Source organism: Esox lucius, chromosome 21 (assembly GCF_011004845.1).
Source record: "Esox lucius isolate fEsoLuc1 chromosome 21, fEsoLuc1.pri, whole genome shotgun sequence".
Taxonomy (NCBI): domain Eukaryota; kingdom Metazoa; phylum Chordata; class Actinopteri; order Esociformes; family Esocidae; genus Esox; species Esox lucius.
Window position 1 is genome coordinate 4,094,596 of NC_047589.1, and position 20,210 is coordinate 4,114,805.

Genomic DNA, 20,210 nt, shown 5'->3' on the forward strand with positions numbered 1-20,210 from the left:
ATCATTGGCCCTGTCACTCGAGCCACATTGGCCAGTGATTGATCGGGTCCTCCTTTCAGATCGCTGATCAATGGTTCTGGGTAGGGCTATGGATCTTTCTCTTGTACTTTCCCTGCCGTTTGGACGATAGCGTGTATCAGGGAGGAGGTGGCATTTGAGAGTGCGTGTGACTGACACATGCCGCCGGGGACGCTGGGTAAATAGCGGCGACAAGGCCCACCGGGAGGTTGGACACGAAGGAGATGCTCATGCACACAGGGCCGCACAGGCCCACAGACCTCACATCTATTTGTAGATGTGAGGTACAGCCTACTGCTGGCTATGAAGCTTTGTCTACATGCTCTTGCCAGCCTTCCTCCAACATGGGTTTACTTCTCCTTGGGAAAACCTCACTGGTTAGCCACATTCTGAAACATCCCTCACACCTGCTCTACACCGCCAGCTCACATAAATACAGCCTTTGCCCCAGGCCACTTCAGCCCCTTGTCCGCAACCTTCAGTTTCCCTTTCTGAGTGAGGGAGGAATGTGTCTGTAAGCGATGTTGGACACCTGTATCATTCCCTGCTGTCCCAAGTTTTCCATAAATCTGGTTGTTCCTAAGCCCTAACGCCTCACCTGATGGCCCCAGCGGAAAGGTGTCCGTAGGAACCGCTGGCGGAGGAACTTGAGCGGGAGTTGTTGAGGATGGTGACCAGGGAGTTGGGCGAGGTGCGGATCATGGTCTGCAGGTCGAAGCTGTGCTCCGACAGTGGGGAGATGGGCAGGGTCCGCTTTCTACTGGGTCTCGCTGTCAGCCTGGGGCTGGGGAACCGAGAGCCTGGAGGAGAGGGACAGAAGGATAGATATTACACACAAAAAAGTCAGTGCATTATGTATTGTGTTTGATCAGATACAGATTTATTTGGTTTTGTTGACATGCCTTATTTCATACGTTTATTGTAGTGAATCCTTTTTCAGTAATGTACATTGAGCATAGAATGAGCCGCACCTAATTTACTTAGATCTATAGAAACAACACAATATTATAAAAGACATTTGAATAAAAAAGAAAACCTGTAAATGAACAAAAAGAAAACATTATGCCGGAGCACTTAAGTATCTAACTGAATCTGATGTGGGTTATTGCAAACAAGTATATAACCAAGTGTGATGTGCCTCCTTATTCAAAAAGCGTCGATGTTAAAAGGCATTACAATGAGAGGCTTTTAAAAGGTACCAAGTTGCCAACCACACTCTCTTTTTTTGTATTCCTCTCCCTCTCTCCAAACCTCTCTCTCTCTCTCTATTTCTCTTTCTCTTATATTTTGTGTGGTTGTATTATTCTTAAATAAACGTGTCAGTTTGTGTCTTCAGTTGTCTGTAATGTCTACATATTAATGCAATTTAATTGTACATAAATGTCTCTTTTTTTGTCTGTAATGTCGGACCCCAGGAAGAATAGCTGTCGCCGAACTCAAACTCTCCCTTTCTCTCGTTCCACACACAAAGAGCGGCGCACAGATTAAGAAATGACTTCTGTTGTCTTTTCACTCAAAGATGTCACAAACAAGACGGAAGGAGAAACACAGGGAGGAGTAGAGAAGCGGAAGGAGGAGGAGAAATAAGGAGCAAAAAGACACTGAGGGGATGTTGCGCTTTGTGTGTGAACTGACACAATGACTTTGTGACTCAGATGGGAGAAAACATTTCAGCGGTTTTTCTTTTCTTTTTCTCCGTGGGCAATCAAAGCCAGCTTACATAGCCTGTGTACTCTGTCTCTCTCTCTTTCCCTCCATCCATCCCTCAAATTCAAACGCTCACTCTCGCCTGACACATCCAGCGATTACAGAGGGCTCCATTCACATGGAAATCAGTTGTATGTGACTGTGTGTGTGTGTGTGTTTGTGTGGTGAAGTTTCTGGCATACGTAGGCCTGTGGTAAAAGCACAGAGCTCCGGGCTGAGGGGAACGAGGAACACCCTTCTACATTATGGCCTCTTTATAAACCTGCCTCTCTTCTCTCTTTGATGTCAGAAAAGGGGGTTGGCGGCAAACACAGAAACACTCAAATCTCCCACGCATATACACAGATGGAACATTCTCACAGGTAATACATCTCTGCCACACAAGCAACGTGTCGCTCGAAGTTGGACAGACAGTCCATTTGTATACAAAAAAACTCTGCCCAAACTGCACCTGCGATATGGACCCTGCCACTCAACTGAAAATCCTCAACCATCGACCGTCTCACAAACCACGCTGCCCTAACTTTCTGTGTTAACCTAAAAACAGCGCACACGTTCCAAGAACAAGAGGGTCGTCTCCACTTGTTGGAGAGTTGTGGGGTGGTAGGGCTGTCCCATCAAAGCAAGGCCTCCTGAGACCTGTTTATTAATGCTGTAGCCAAATGATAAATCGGCCGACCAGGAGGAGCGGTGGAAGAGAGGGAGAGAGGAGCGTTGTAGCTACCCAGCTACCGTAGCCGGGTAACAGGAGTGCCCCTCTAATTTCCCTGTGATTTATGGACAGGACGGCTGGTTAGGCACAGCATCATTAATCCATGCGGACGAGACAGGAAGGGCTAGACGGCCTGGACTGAGTGACGGCGGAATAAAATAAACCAAGAGACCAAAACCACACCACCCTAACCTACAGACTTGGTATAGGGCCACAACACCACCTGATATAGGGCCACGAAACCACACCATCCAAATCTACATACCTGATACGGGACCAAGAAACCACACTTACCTAACATCCAGACCGGATTTAGGGCCGCAAACCCACAATACACTTATCTACACACCTAACATTGATCCACAAAAGAATCAAAAGACCAAACGCTCAAAAAAGTGTACTGCCCAAACACTCAAAAGAGCTGTGCTATTAATACTTAATGGTGGTTGAACTATAGACATTGAAACATAGCATAATAGCTCATTACAGCACAAATACAGATGTTAGCACAGTTTAGTGTAACACTGCACTGGTGCTGCCTAATTAAAGTGTAAAAACGTGACAATAGCCCATTAAAGCCCCAAGAATCCAGGACAGCGCAATTGTTTCTTTAGGCTCTTCCCTAAGCTAATTACATTGATGTGAAGTAGATTGACAAACTACGCTAGCTACAACCCAACTAGCACGAATGATTAGCAGAAAACCTCTTGATATGATAACGCCACACTCTTTAAACCCCCTCCCCCAAAATATATGTATCACAAAGGAATAGCTTTAAAGTGTTAATTTTCCTGCCGTCTGCATGGAACACACATTGTTGAAATGCAATGAGTTATTACCAAGCAATGATCACAGGCGATTGTGAAACAGTGAAGAGCTAGCATAGCCGTGGCGTCATCTCCCATTTAAAACTGTGGCCCTAATTGTTTTGTTTCACTCTATTAATCTTAAACGTTGACACAGAAGAAAGGATTTCTCCCCGTGATGATGAATGGTGGGACATTCGAATTCCCACTTAATAGCAATTAATTTTCTGATAGCCGTGCAAGTTTGGCTAGTTTTAATTAGTTTGTTCGGAAGAACTGGGGGTGGGGGGGCGACATCACCCCGGATTTCCATGAAAGCGGCGTCTGGCTGACTAAATACCTTGCCATCAAAGGAAGATGGGTGAGACTGTCCGACCTTTTCTAAAGATTCAGTGTGCCTTTAATTTCCTATTTACACTTTAAAATAACTCATTAGCATAAGTCCTCTGCACAGGCAGGCATGGGCCTGGTGCATTAAGACAACGGCTCGTTTAAATCATGTCTGTTAACGCTGGCTGGCCACTACTCCCTTGTAATGCAGGATTGTTGTTCTGTTTCCTTTAAAACAGAATGATCTACAATATAACATTATCTGTAAAGTTAACACACATATACACAAACACACTCTGAAACACACGATGCCAACACACACCAGGCACACATTAAAGGTCATTACAAAACAGTTTACATCAGTACCTTAGGGATTTCTAACTTTACGTTACATCTTCTGAGACATATCGAAGAAGACTTGAGACGCTGGATTATTTTGTTGTGTAAACTTGGGGATAACGAAATGTCACCTTCCGATGCAGTGTGTGCCATGTTTCCTGATAGAGCCCCCCCAGAGTTGGTGTAAAGAAAATTATATCAGAACTCTGTCAAGTTTCTGTAAAGTGTAAAGTGTGCATTCCACACAATTTTGCTGTGTTTGACGGGCCACAATCCTGCACGGATTGTGGCCGAACGTGGCGGTGAAAATTTGTCTGCTATGGAAATTAGTATGCAAACTAATTTAAGCCTATCTTGCGTTTTATTCGCTGTCTTGTAATGTAAACAAGCCAATAGCCCAGAGCAGTCGTACTTACTCTCCATGGCCTGGAGATACTCCATGTGCAGGGCGCTGCTGGTGGCTCCGGCCGTGGATGCAACAGAGGGGAGGAGGTCCGTGTAAGGGCTGCGGTGGCCCGCCAGGAGAGCCATTTGATGGTAGTACTCTGTTGTGGTCAGGCCTGTATGAGGGGCTAATGCGGGGGGGGCGGGGGGGGAGGGGGTTGGCGGGCAGAGAGGGAGAGAGAAAACATTTGGACGTTAGCGAGATAGTGATTTGTAAGGGGCCGCGGCGCACCTGCGGAAACACCATCGCTTACAGCAGGTGATCAGCTCTGGAACATGTCACGTAATGAGCACATTAGCAACACCTTCGCAGCACAGCTGTACAGTAGTAGGATGTCAACCTTCCAAGCAGTGCACTACTTCAAGTGCTGAGAACACAGCAGTATATGAGAAACAGTATATGTTAGAAACGGAGGTTGCATGCTACAGCAGCTCCCGGACAGGATTTCAAGCTTCTTTCAGAGTGTACAGTTCAGTATTGTGTATATATGTTGGTTTTAAACAGAATAGTTAATTTGTACAGGTATTTGTGCTGTATCATATCATAGCTGGGAGGCTGTTATGCCTGTGGCTGTGTGTGTATGTTTGTTTGTGTGTACTTGTGTTTGTAGGTTATGGACAAATAGGGCTGTGATATGTAAATACTCAAACCTGCTTTTCTCATTTGCTTCTTAAAACACAGCGAGACACAAAAGGCCCCTATCTGCCCACATCTGCATACCATGCATAAAGAAACAGCAACACGTTCAGAAATCTGCCCCCACTCCACATCCCTGTCTCTTTCTCCCTGTCTCTCTCTCTTTCTCCTTGTCTCTCTTTCACCCTGTCTCTCTCTTCCTCCCTGCTTCTCCCCCTTTCTTTTCCTGTCGATCTCTCTCTTTCTGAATCTGCCTCCCCATCCAACTTCTCTTCCCTTAGTTATAGAGACCTATAAGTCCTTGAACCGTATCCTAAAAATAAACATCTGGCAGCGTTCTCTCCCATATGCAAATATCCCAACCAAGAAAAGGCAAGAAAGAGGAAGAGAGAAGAGCAAAACAGTGGGAATAAAAGACTGACACCATAGTTTTGGATGCAAATAGGAAATCAGTTTAGCTCCACAAAGTAGTACAGCTAATTCCTCTCTTTTTCTTTCCATTTTAAAGAAAAGCGAGAAGAAATAAATAAAGAAATAAAACTCGGGATGAAAAGATCTCTGAAGGCCGGCCCTGCATGCCTGGCAATATGCGTCGCTGATTGGTTCAGTGAATGGAAGAAGAAATTTCCAAAATTAATTCGATTTGGGTATTATGTCTTAAGTGGAGGGGGGAGTTTTCTTAATTGTCTTCGTTGTTCAGCTTTAGCTTTGCTTCTGCATTCAAGTGTAATGTGCCTCTTTCTCTATTCGCGCGCAGAAAAGGGCTTTGCAGAATTTTTCAAATCAGAAATCCTGGCATGGGTAGCGCCACCCTGGGGGCAGGGGGACTGATGGGGGGAGGGGGGTTTCAGTGTTGCACTTGACGTGAAGGGGAATGCTCACTGTGCCTGAGGAGTTGGTGGTTGGTCGGGCCACATGGCTCTCTTTCTGAGCAACAATGGAATCAGTGGGGCAAATAGCATACCACTGAACCACAATACTACAGGCAGTGTAAAAAGAAAAAAAGAATAGAAAAAGAGAGAGAGGGTAAGGGAGGGAAAGTGAGAGCCTTTGAGTGGTAAGTATGGATGATAAAAGAGAGAGAAGGTGCTACTAAATCCCACCCACCTCAAATCTCCCAGCAATCCAGCTAATTAATTCATAATTATTCAAATGTACGTTCAGTGACAAACAAAATCTGTGCACACTGTAAAAGGAGACAAACCTTTAAGCACGATGACATACTAACAACATACATGCTGATAGGTTAATTAACTATTTGATGGAAGAGTAATTACTTGCCTCATTTCACACCATAATATACATAATTTGATATAATATGTGCTATAGGTTGATTTAGTGCAGAAATATGTTTGATGTAAAGCAACACTAGTAATTGACCAACTATGACTAAAGAAATAAGTCTAATTTAAATTGCCACTTCCTGTTAATTCCTGTGAATGTTGGGAGTAATTAAAAGTGGGGGGGAGCTGAGAACATGCCTCTTTCTATCCGCTTCTTTACAAAGGTGCTGGAAGCCAATGCGGGATACCAGCCCTTATAGGACTTCATATTCATTGGTGAAATGTCTTGCCTGACTATAAAATCTTCTTTCTCCAACCAAATGTTTTGCCACGTCCATGGATGCCACTTCCCCAAGTACACAAAATCAACCAAAGCATCTGAATCTTCCCAGAAACTGATGGACTCCATATGAATAGTCCTAGAAATTATATATTTTAGTGTTGTTTAATAAGTGCTTTAACAATGTAATGACTTCCACAAACACAATCACCTCAACCTTTTCTGGAGCGGAATGGAACACAGCCAGCCAAAAGCTGGCTTTGTTCCAGGTGTGATTACAGAGAGTCCCCAGGAGCACTGGGTGAGGGGGAGGCTGGCCTTGTTCAGTAATTGAGCTCCAGGCTTCAATTCAGTCCAGGCCAGTAGGCCTACGAGGAGAAGCACTGCTGAGGCTCTTTAAAAGTGCACACACACACCACCTTCACAACTGTAATTGATTTCCCAGTTTGGATCCATCACAGGAACCAAACCACCCCGCAGGACACTGCACTCCAACGGTTCCATATTACTGACATGGAGTCTTTCTTTTAACCAATTAACAGGGCTTCATTTGGAATGCAGACCAAATGTCCTGTTTTTAACGGTCCTCTCCCCAGCGACCTAAGCCACCGACCCCCGGGCCCTGGCCTTGAACTGGGGCATGACGCTCTTGTCTGTGTCAGTACATGACCCACGCTCTCTGATGCATTCTCCAGAGGTCCACAGACATGATCCAGAGATCAAAGAGAATAACCTCCCTCAAACGAGTCCCCGCAAACAGACACACAGGCCAACACAACGGGCCATACACACACACAGAGGCGTCCACACACGCACACAAAGAGGCGTCCACACACGCACACAAACAAAGTGTTATGATCTTTGCTCGACATCAAAGCACCTCATGATGAGATTATTAACTGAAAAGTGAACATACTGATCAGTGAGTTATATTCTTCCAAAATAAGGGACTGTAGTTCCCTACAGCAACTGAATTTGGGAGAAAGCTCTGGAGAAAACTCAAGTAAATAGGCATCGCTTCTGAGAATGGAGGAATACACCAGCCTATTTGTACCTAAAAAGCTAGCTGTTGTTGATATTTCCCCTAGACATACTATACATCCAAGTAGCATGGGGGATTTTTATTCTGAAGGCAAAACTAGATTTTAACCATTGCGGCTAACTCCTATTCTGGGCAGCTTCCTGCATAGGTGCTAGCTATATATTGCTGTCTGGCGCAACTAGCCTAAGAAATATATATATAAAAAGGGTTTTATGATTTTTATGGCTCTACCAGAGGCAGGGAATTCACATTTATTGCTTGCTCGGGTATAGTTATACCATGTGCAGGATAGGCTATAAAATTGGGAATTCTGAATCACAAGTTGTACAGTGTTAACTAGATTGACAAGCTAACTATTTGTTATCTAGTTTGCTGCTAATGCATCGTTTCTGCTATTTCCCTTGTAGAGGCTGAACTTACACATTTCTCTGTGAGTTTTTGACTAGGAAGTAGCTTTAAAATAATACATGATTATTTGGGGACTCTTAAGAATGACATAGTTTCCAGGTTTCAAATGACACCGTTGCGTACTACTTTTGAACAGAGCCCCTAGTCAAAAATGAATTCCATTTAGGGTGCAGCTTTGTGTTGTGAGTTAGGGGACTTACCGTCTGCAGGGCTGAGACCCCTGGCTGCAGAGATCATGGAGAGGGAGGGGCTGGAGTGAAGCGAGCGTATGTAGTCCATGTAGGGGTTAATGTAGGGGTGCGGAGGGTTAAAGGGAGACTCTGCTCCCACCGAGGGGTTCCGGTGGGGCGATATCCGGATGAGGGAGATGTCCGAGAACGCCGGACTTCCGGCCAGCGAGGGAGGCCTACACAGACAAATGGATAGAAAAAAAAGAGAGAAGAAATAAGTACATTTGCTCATCATGTGAAATAATATTCCAAGTTAAGACTTTAGGGTGGGATTCCTTTGTCAATAACTGAAACTCTGTTATGTCTGTAGTTCATTCATAGCTAGTAGTTTCTTAACTCATCAAAGTGTTACATCAATGACAGATTCCGTAGATGTCGAAGTTCAAAAGCCAACCAACTATTTATTTGGCTTACAACACACATAAGCATCAAGCTCACTGAAATACAGAAATGATAATGTGTTCCTCGTCTCCACTACCCGGGAGCGAACTGACAGGCCCAGCAAATGAATGCTGACACTGTCCCCCTCCCTCCATCTGAAGGCTACTGGGCCTAGCAGAGGGAGCGGAGGGACACAGACAGACCAGAGAGGGAGGAAAGAGAGAAAGCTGCATTCTCTCTGCTCCCTCTACTGACATTTCCTCAGATCAAAGGCTACTTTCACCACTGTGTCTCAATCAGACCGAGACGTCAGATCCAAATGCTAAGCAAGCCAACATGCGTCACTTAAGTAACTAGTACTCCTCATTCTTTACCCTGCTATAAAAACATTTTATCTTACTATTCTTTACCATAGATTTCTTTCCTATAAAACATTTATTAAGGTTGTATTCAGGGTTTATCCAAGCGTCTAAAGAGCTTTACATTGGAAGGGTAATGAACTCAGTTGTAACCAGTTAGAAGCACCCATAAGATAAATCTCAAATAATGCATATATTTTTGAAGTCATTTAATTCATGTTTGCAGCAGGCACAACATTCAACACTCAAACAATCATTTGAAAACCCAGGCCAAACCTGACTAAACTTAATTGTTCACAGTGGCTGAGATTTTTGAGGTACCAACTGGCTCTTTAGATGCTGTAGTAGTTTCACAGAAATCCCTTTGGCGTTCTGAGATGTTTTTTAAAATGATGATACATTTCTGTTATTTTCAAAAAATGGCGGGGGCAGCATAACAGTGAAATCATTGGTCCAAGAGACAAATATTTTTCTTTGGGGGAGAGATGAACTTCTTTACTAATATTTGTGAGATTCTAACTGAAGAAAAATGTACTCTAACTACGAGGCAAATCTTAGCATAGGCTCCACTATTTCGCAGAGTTACGTAACGTGTTATCAGACATAATTGCGCCACAACTTACACCATCCCACAAATTTGGTCTCTGTAGGTTTTACCATTTCAGATCAACAGCTCTTAAATTACATCTGAAGCCTAACATTAACATAAGGGTTCCAGACCGTTCTCAGGTTTAACCCCAAATTATAACAATAATATGTATTATATTGTTTTCCAAATCCCTATGTGTATATGTAAACCAAAAATAAACAGGCACATTTCACTGAATGTGAATTTCTTAAGGAATAAATTCAGCTGAATCGGCGATTGCTGATTCCCTTCTCATAATTGTCTAACAGTGCTCAAAAACTTCATAATGATGAGCTTGCAGACAAAGCTTGTCCCTGGAGAGACGAGGAGAAATCCAGATATCAGCATGACATTAAGAGCAGAGAAGACTAGAGGGAACTAGACCCTCCACTGTGGCTCCTCTCAGGACAGACACTGTCACTAAGGTCCCAAGAAGGGGCGATAAGGAATAGAAAGAAAGAATGAGAAGGGGTAACTGAGCGCGAGATAGAGGATAGTGATAGGGACAGAGTCCAAAAGAAACACAGAGAAACTGAGTGAATCATGTAATGTGCCCGTGTTGGCTTGGAGTGACCTTGAGCAAGGCCAAGGGACTGGAACAGCCCAATTATGTCCCTGGACCCTGTCCCCAAGTCCCCAACCGGCCCCTCTCATCCCCTCATGTCTCTCCCCATCACAGCCCCCTAATGAAAGAGCTCAGGCCAAGCCGATAATGAACTCTGAGGAGCAGAAAAAGTGGAGAGCACACACACACGTGCACGAGCGCACAAAGACCCTGTACCTCTTACTCTTCACAAAGCTTGCACCAATTAATCCACAAGGGCTACTACGGAGTGAGTTTCAAAGCGCTCCCTTTCTTTCTGTTCGAGTGCAATGACGACATCTTTACTGGGACTGTTCTGTAGCAGGTATTTGTGGAGTGCTCTTTGCCTCTCAAGAGGAATTGTTTCTATTTAGCAAACAATGCAAAGGTAACTGGTTGAAGTAAAGGTTGGAAGTTGGAAAAAATGATTTGGGGAAGGGAAAGAAGCTCATAGATTGTTTATGTTCAGCTAAAATGCAAGCTAAAATGCTCGAAGACTAGTCAGACACAGACTGTCTCACACTTTGATCCTGACATTCCTAATATTGTAAGGATTTGGACCAGAGCTCTGTTAAATCAAATCAAATATCAGTTAAAAAGCCATGTTCCTAGACGGGATGCATTTTAGTACAAATAAGATACTATAAGATACTATAAGGTAATAAAGCACTGCCTATATAATAAAGGTATATAGGCAGTGCTACTTTACCAATGGAGCAGATAGCTGAGTACAAATACTACTTTTACAATAGTGGGTAAGATGTTATGGTTTCCACCTGGAAAAAAATGTTTAGTCCCTCCAGTATTGTGCATACTTATACTTGTTTTATAGATAATATTAAATACACAGTACATACTGTATATCCGACCCTTTTATAAATTATAAATAAATTGCCAGATTGCATTTTGCATCCCGCTTCCCTTAAGATGATTTTATTATTTATTACCAGTGAAGTTTGCTTCACTAAACGTGCAGACATGCTTTGATTCAGTGCAGCTGGAAAGCGCTATACCTAGCCTGAGTCTATAATAAAAAGGTACAAGAAAATTACATTAAATTTCAAGGTAATTTTTTCTGTACTTTGTTGTGCTCTTGTTATATTGGTATTGGTCTGTCATGTCTGATGCGATTACAATCTAGAAAACCGCATGATGAAACCAGTGAGAAGTTAAGGCAGGACAATGTATTACCAATGCTTTATCGTTCCAGGATTATGAAGGTTATGAAGGTATATTCATTTTAAATAGATGCCAAAATATTAAATGTTGTGTTAATAATGACAAATCATCCAATGTATTTGTAAACATTCCCTATGACTAAATAGACCTTTCAGTTTATTTAAATCTACAGTACTAGTCAAAAGTTTGAACACACCCTAAACAGAGCAGAGCAGACTCGGGACAGCCAATGTTCAAATGTGTCCTCCAAAGCACATCTGATGCTGTACTGTTTCTTATCACACTGTTCATTCAACCGGGACGCCTTGACTGTAATCCATACACATGAAGGGGAACACATACTTCAGTCTTCCAACTGGATTGACCTCACAGGCCAGCAAGCTGCCACAAGGAGTCAGTAGAGCAAAATGAGGCAACTGTACTTCATTAGATGCAGCTAACCGCAAGGCAGTGACATAACTGGTAGAATTCCAGTATGTCACTGCAAACCGTACTGGTATGACCGGCAACCGAAATGAACAAGGCTGCCTTTTTTAGTCTAGCATTGCCCTTAAGTTTTGCCCGTGGGTGTAACTTCTAGTGAAGGCAGTAGTTTAGCAGTCCATTTGGAAAAAAAGTATAATGATTGTGATTGTTTTTTATTATTGTGCCAGAAAACGAAGAAAATATTGTGTTCTCTTAAACAAACCTAGAGTCCCCATGTTAAGAAACACAGAATTACAGGAAAACGATTTTAAGCATTATTTAAAAAAGGATGGGGGAGTACTCCCATACTCACCGCAAGACTTTGCAGCCCCACGTTTATCCTCAGTTAAATGCTATGTACATAGGGACTCTATATGCAATATTGGGCCATCTCGGGTGTGGTTGGAAGAGCAACTAGGGTTTTGCTGGAGAGTGACTCAAGGTCAATGAAACAGATGATTCCTGTAGTGTCAGATGTTGACACTACTTTAACTCGGTAGTGAGTTTGAATCTATGAAGACATTTATTTTAGGAACTCAGGAAGCCTAGAAGTTAAACAAAAGGCTTCTAGTTTGAACTCCCAAGCAGATTAGATGATCTGTCTATCTGCCCTTAACTCTTAACCCACTTAACCCTAATTCCGTCAGGGATGCATGCAATAATGGCTCATGACAGCACACTCTGGAGGCATACGGGAAGAGGAATATGAAAGAAACACATTTCCCTTTAACGAAACACACTTTCTAGTCTGTGGACCAGAACGAACATGATCAACCCCGCCACGACACCACAATGACTCCATCCTCTATGAGTGGTTCTGCACGTCTCCTATCCTCTGAGTCATGTGAAATTCTACTTCCTTCGTCAAAGGGTACGGGCATCAAGAGGACACCCCTGTCTCTGTTCCCGTTCGTTGGATGTGTGAGTGTTCATGGTGTGTGTGTGTGTGTGTGTTCTGTGTTTGCATGTATGCATACGTACACAAAGGCAGAAGATAAGGCGCCCGCATAAGGCCACCATCCTTTGCCTCATTTGCGAGGATCAATGCAGCCCGCAGAGCGACATTCACTTTGATGGCACTGTCACATAGCGACCGTTTTACTAAAACACCACCATCAGATACTATTCCAGGTCGTACTACCTACACTGCCGCGAAACAACTTAATGGCTGGAGTACGATTTCTTCAGAGATTGACTAAAAGTTACGTGACGAAAAAACTTCTTTACACCATAGGTGTCTAAGAGGCTGTTGGGCTTTAGTAATTACTCAAGACAGAAAGAGAGAACGTATTGTTTTGTCTGTTTATAGGAGCAGCGCTGAAAGGCTCTGAGCAGAGACCAACACATACACAGGCATCACCCCCCTCCATGGCCACAAAGATGATTAACCCTGTCGTGCAATGGCCACATCTCTACACGCTGACCCCGGCTAAATGGCTCTCGTCCCGTTGTTTTTCCAATTAATTTAACGCATAAGAGCTGACTGGCCAGCAAAAATTAATTGCTGGGGGGTGTTGCTGTCAGAATGCAGGAAGACAGAGACTGCGAAAAGTCTACCATGCCTGGACTCCTACAGAAGTCGGAACTCAAATGTCTACTCAGTACCTTATTCAGTTATAGAAACAGCTGCCTTTTGTGAGGTTCTGGGACCATGAGTTGCCAAAATGGGACAAATGTCAAATTATTGAGAGAAGAGCTTTCTTAACCACAGATGCAAGTAAATTATGAGAAAAAAACGATTTGATGAATTAGAAAAACATCAACCAAAAAATATAAAGAAAAATGCTAAACTGCCCTAATAATACAGAGTGACAACTTTAAACTACTCAAATCTAAGATAAATCTTGACTGTGAAGAGAACCATAGCAGCATGGCCTTGCTATTGCAAGAGGCCGCCAATAGGCAGATCTGGCACACTGCCAAAAAGTAGGTGGAAACAGAGCTGCACTTCCTTACCACCTGCTACATATATGCCCACATTAAAGACAAGTATTCCACACAGACCATACAGACACACAAAGTATTTGTAATAAATCCAACTTTGATACACCCTGTTCATGTAAATACCGCATGATTTATGACCCACTGCCATGAGAAAAGGACAACCATTGAAGCACTCAACCACAATATTCATGTCTTTATTCAAGTACTATTTGCACATTGTTACAAAACTGTACACTGCTAGTAATATAATATTTCAAATGCCTTCATACTTTTGAAACTTCTGAGTACACAATGTTTGTTTCCACCTCTGTCATTTAAAACTTTCCTTTCCATTTGCTCTGGCAAAGTTAACAATATTTCCTTTGCCAGTGAAATGAAAAAAAGGATGGAAGAAAAGACAGGGGACACAGAACATGTGGTCGAGAGGGAGAGAGCAGAAATGGTCTGGAGGTGTGGGGGCGCTCAAGTTAAACAAGGGGAACGAGAAAGCAGATTTTGGGGGAGGAGATGGGATGTGGAGCTACCAAGAGACGGGGGGAGCAGATAGGGAGAGGCCAAGGGGAGGTCATATGAGTGAGTTTGACAGACAACAGAACTGGCAGATCTATAGGAAGTCCGGTGACGAGGAGGGAGGCTACAGGGGTTACGATGAAGAGTAGGAGAGAAGTGGCGATGCAGGAGTAAGTGAGTGGGAGCTAGGGAGGAACGGTTGTGCAGGTGGACTGTAAACGGTTAGCCCAGTGAAGCCAGGGTGGAGCCTGGAGGAGAGGAGTTGAGAAAGGAGAAGAAGGGGAGCGGACTGCAGGGGTTTTATAGCCAGGTGCGAGGGGATCTGAGGAGGACAGGACTGAGACGGATGGCAGAGTGGAGCATGGGGTGTCTGTGTGTGTGTGTGTGTCTGTGTGTGTGTGTGTGGGGGGGGGATTAAAGGAAGGATGGATAGACACAGTGACGGAGAGAGGTGCTGAGAGAGATAGTACTGGAGAGAGAGAGCAGAAGAAAGATGGAGAGAGCGATAGAGGGACAGATACAGTGAGCGAAAGATAGAGATTAAGGGAGAGAAAGAGAAACAGAGGAAGGAATGGGAGAGCGAGAAGGAGAGAGAGAGAGAGAGAGAGAGAGAAGGAGAGAGAGAGAGAGAGAGAGAGAAGGAGAGAAAGAGTGAATCGGTCTCTCTCTATACCTTGGTCATCTCTACATCTGCTCATACGCATTAATCACTATGACAGAGCGCCCTCTTGACCGGGAGGAATCTGATTGTGCGTGTGTATACCTCTGTGTGCACGCATACATATCTAAGGGTTTATATGCCTGTGCATGTGTTTTGTGTACCCAGATGTACCCGGAGAGTGAAGTACCTAGCGTCTTAGTTACACCTGATTACAAATTTACATCAAAGCTTCACCCTGGGGGATCATGGGACAGCCTGGCTTAGCGGGGTCACGGTATGCAGCGTGAAAAAAAGAGAAGGAAATAGAGGGTGTCTTCCTGCTCTGCCCCTCCTCTATGGCTTCAGTCTTATTAGGTCCTCTATGAGTATATCCTGCATACTGGCCCTGAGAAAAGTGAGAGGCGGAACCATATGGAAACCATTTCCTCTCACAGTGTATCTCACTCCAGCCAGTCAGCGCCCCTTTCAGAGACATCGCAAGCTTTCTAAACAACTCGCTACCCTAGTACAGGGCCCTGGTCAAAAGCAGTTCCCTAAATAGGGTGCCATTTGGTACATTGAGAGTTGACATTGAGGGGTACTTTGGATGGGCAAGAGCATATAATTTTCCTATATTAATAAAAATACGACCCAGAAAAAAAAGGGCGGGGGGCACCGAGAATGCTGGGTGTGTTTGTGTGCGTCCATGTAAAGCCGTTCTAATTCTGAAAATGGAGCGAGGTTGTGTCAACATTGTGCTCTACGACGATTACGCTGTTCTGGGGGGAAGCGCTCCAATGTAAACATGGCATCGTGGTGAGTGACGAGTACGGAATGTATAATTGTGGTGAAGGGAGGAGTTACAGTCAGGCTGTCAGGGCTCAGAGACTGCCCTTGACTTAAATAACATCCCAACAGACAACCAAATTATAACAACAGTTCGGTCAATGTTTTAAGCAACTTCAAAAGGCTAACGTTGCAAAAAAGCAAAGGCAGAAACTAGCTAGATACTTAAAGGAAAGGTTAGCTATTTTTGATCCTGGGCCTTTTTTCGGATTATATTATATAGAAATATTTTTCTTTTTTTAATGCAGTTTTGAGCCTTTCCCAGGTTTGAAATTATATGATACATTCAGTTTTCCAAAACGGGAAGGCCACGTTGTATTGATATAGGCCTCCGTATGTTCTCCTGAAAAAAGTGTGCCAAATAACTGACATGGCCATTCCCAACAGTATCAAAATTGTGCCAATGCTCCATAGTAGTAATAATTTCAGTACCTCCCCATACTATTCATGCAGAACTGGACTTACAACAGAATTACCCAAATAGCTATTACAGTACACGCCTCCTTGCAGAATTGAGATTTGTCCATTTGGTCCCTCCAGCCTCTGTCTCTTACAGTTTCTTTGGGGACGTGGAAGGTTTCCAAAACTGCCCGGTTGATAAGAGCTCGAAAGTCAATGCCATATGTTGCACGCACTGGAACCGATTCAGCCTCATCCACGGATACATCAAGGTTCTTGATTGCATTAAGTAGCAATAAACACCACTCCTAACGTGAGCTAGAGTTTAGTAAACAAACCCGGTTTCCGGATAAATCCTTGCAGACAGATTTGCATCGGTTTACTAGCAGCTACTACAATTTAGTGGCATCTTTGTTTGAGCTCGTAGTTTATACTAGCTAACGTGAGCTACAGTTCTGTAAACAAAGACGGTTATGGATACAGCCTCCTCACAGACAGATTCATCAGCGCAGCAGCTGCTTATACATTTTGTAATGTCTAAACAGCGACAACCATTGATACAATGCTCGTTTTGACAAAAACTTTTACTGAGAACATACAGAAACCTATTTCAATATACCCTGGCCTTCCCGTTTTGGATAACTGAATGTATCATATAATTTCAAACACTATATCCATTGCCTTGTTCACTTTCATTTTAGCCGGGGAGAGGCTTTGGTTAAAAAACCTTTAACTCTCAAAACTGTATTAATTCAAAAAAAGTATGTCTCCACAGTCCAGGATTAAGTTAGATAATCCAAAAAAGGCCCCAGGATAAAAATAGTGAACCGTTCCTTTAATATACTGTACATACAGTTGTGCTCAAAAGTTTGGATACCCTTGGAGAATTGGAAATATATGTACCATTTGTAAAGAAAACATGAGTGAGCAGGCAAAACTTATATTTCTAATGGGATTCACATTCAACTGTAGGTCATAACAGAATAGCAAAATCATAAAACAAAACATGGCAAAAAAATATTTTATAACTGACCCCTGGTCAAAAGTCTGCATACCCTTAGTTCTTAATACTGTGTATTGCCCCCTTTAGAATCAAAGCAGTCTTATGTAATAGTTCTCTATGAGGCCCCAAATTATTCCAGGTGGTAAAGCTGCACATTCGTCTTGGCAAAATGTCTCCCGGTCATGCAAAGTCTTTGGTTGTCTTCCATAAACTGCATGGTTGAGATCTCCCCAGTGTGGCTCAATGATATTAAGGTCAGGAGACTGTGATGGCCACTCCAGAACCTTCACCTTTTTCTGCTGTAACCACTGGAAGGTCAACTTGGCCTTGTGCTTAGGGTCATTGTCGTGCTTGAAAGTCCAAGCTTGTCCCATGTGCAGCTTTTATGCAGAAGAATGCAAATTGTCTGCCAGAATTTTCTGATAACATGCTGCATTAATCTTGCCATCATTTTCACAAGATTCCCTGTGTCTTTAGAGCTCACTCTCCCCCAAAACAATTGTGAACGACCACCATACATCACAGTGGGGATGGTATCCTGTTCACTATAGGCCTTGTTGACCCCTCTCCAAACATAGTGCTTATGGTTGTGTCCACAAAGCTCTATTTTGGTCTCGTCACAAATTACAGTGTGCCAGAAGCTGTGAGGCGTGTCAAGGTGTTGTGGCATTGTTGCAGTAAAGGCTTCTTTCTGGCAACTCGACCATGCAGCTCATTTTTGTTCAAGTATCATTGTATTGTGCTCCTTTAAACAACCACACCGTCTTTTTCCAAAGCAACCTGTTTTTCTCCTGAGGTTATCTGTGGGTTTTTCTTTGTATCTCCAACAATTCTTCTGGCAGTAATGGCTGAAATCCTTTTTGATCTACCTGACCTTGGCTTGGTATCAAGAGTTCCCCTAATTTTCCACTTCTTAATAAGTGATTGAACAGTACTGACTGGCATTTTTATATCCTTTTCTTCTTCTATATCCTATATTAAGTTCCATCACCTTGTTACGCAGGTCTTTTGAATATTCTTTTCTGCTCCCCATGGCTCAGTATCTAGCCTGCTCAATGCATCCACGTGAGAGCAAACAAACTAATTTACTATTTATACACAGACACTAAGTGCAATTTAAAAAGCCACAGGCTTTTTAATTCACCTTTTATTACCATTTTCACCTTGTGTCACCTTGTGTGTCTCTAACAAGGCCAAACATTCAAGGGTTTGTAAACCCTTGATCAGGGCCATTTGGGGGATTTCTGTTAAAATTATGATTTAAAAAGGAACCAAACAACTATGTGATAATAAATGGCTTCATATGATCACTATCATTTGCATGATCAGTCATATTTTCAAAATCAGGGCCAAAATGTCACTGTTTCTGCCAGGGTATGCAAACATATGAGTGCAACTGTACAACCCTGTTTCCAAATAAGTTGGGATTCTGCATAAAATGCAAATAAAAACAGAATGCAATGATTTGCAAATCATTTATCCCTATATTTAATTTAAAATAGTACAAAGACAACATATCAAATGTTGAAACTGAAAAATCTTATTGTTTTTGGAAAAATACATACCAGCTACACATTTCAAACATGTGGGGACAGTGGCATGTTTAACACCTCTTCTTTTAACAATGCTCTGTAAGCGTTTGGGAACTGAGGAGACCAATTGCTGTAGATTTGAAAGTTAAATGTTTTCCCATTCTTGCTTGATATAGGATTGCAGCTGCTCAACAGTTTGAGGTCTCCTTTGTCGTATTTGTCATTTCATAATGCGCCAAATGTTTTCAATGGGTGACATGTCTGGACTGCCGGCAAACCAGTTTAGGACCCAGACTCTTTTACTAAAGATACATGCTGTTGTAATACATGCAGAATGTGGTTTTAGCATTGTCTTACTGAAATAATCAAGGCCTTCACTGAAAAAGATGTAGTCTGTGTGGCTGCATTTGTTGCTCCAAAACCTGTATGCTGTATATCGTTCAGAATTACTGGCGACTTCACAGATGTGCGCATCACCCATGCCATGTGCACTAATGCACCCCCATACCATCACGGATGATGGTTTTTGAACTTATATATGGTTTCTTCTTTGCATGGAAGAGTTTTCACTTGCATTTGTGGATGCAACAATGTGCTGTGTTCACAGACAATGGTTTTCAGGAGTGTTCCTTAGCCCATGCAGTGATGTCCACTACCGAATCGGGTCTGTTTTTATGCAGTGGCATGAAGGTCCAAAGATCACAGCCATCCAATATTGGTTTTCGGCCTTGTCCCTTGCATACAGAGATTTCTCCGGATTCTCTGAATCTTTTAATGATATTATGCTTTGTAGATGATGAGATCCCCAAACTCTTTTTGGGGATTTTTTTGCAATTTTACGTTGAGAAATGTTATTCTTAAATTGTTGCACTGTTTGCCAGCACAGTCTTTCACAGAGTGGTGAACCCCTCTCATTCTCACTTCTGACAGATCCATCTCTCAGGAATGATCTTTCAAAATTCAATAATTTTACTGACCTGACCTAATAAGTTTTGTGATATTCCACCAGGTTTCGTTCTTTAGCATTACACACAAGTTGCCTATGTCCCAACTTTCTTGAAACATGTTACTGGCATCAAATTCAAAGTGGGCATATATTTTTCAATAAACAATAAAATGACTCAGTTTCAACATTTGATATGTTGTCATTGTATTCTCAATTAAATATAGGGTTTAAATGATTTGCACATCACATCATTCTGTTTTTTGCATTTTACACAACGTCTCAACTGTTTTGGAATCAGGGTTGTACAGTGGGGAGAACAAGTATTTGATACACTGCCGATTTTGCAGGTTTTCCTACTTACAAAGCATGTAGAAGTCTGTAATTTTTATCATAGGTACACTTCAACTGTGAGAGACGGAATAAAAAAAAATAATCACATGGTATGAATTTAAATAATTAATTTACATTTTATTGCATGACATAAGTATTTGATACATCAGAAAAGCAGAACTCAATATTTGGTACATAACCTTTGTTTGCAATTACAGAGATCATATGT

The 20,210-nt window shown here is 42.6% G+C and overlaps 1 protein-coding gene across 3 annotated transcripts in view; it reads right to left on the bottom strand.

Moving 5' to 3' along the window:
• The window catches only part of gli3 (GLI family zinc finger 3), a 134,754-nt gene that overhangs the window by 21,412 nt on the left and 93,132 nt on the right, over positions 1–20,210 (bottom strand). Inside the window, exons 5-7 of one of the 3 annotated variants that reach the window (XM_010899753.3) lie at positions 8,207–8,412; positions 4,329–4,484; positions 617–818 (exon numbers count right to left, since the gene is read on the bottom strand). In XM_010899753.3, coding sequence (XP_010898055.2) covers positions 617–818; positions 4,329–4,484; positions 8,207–8,412 — 564 coding nt within the window. Of the gene's footprint in view, positions 1–616; positions 819–4,328; positions 4,485–8,206; positions 8,422–20,210 lie in introns of all 3 variants that reach the window. The other 2 variants (XM_010899755.3, XM_020045178.2) reach the window with 2 other exon arrangements.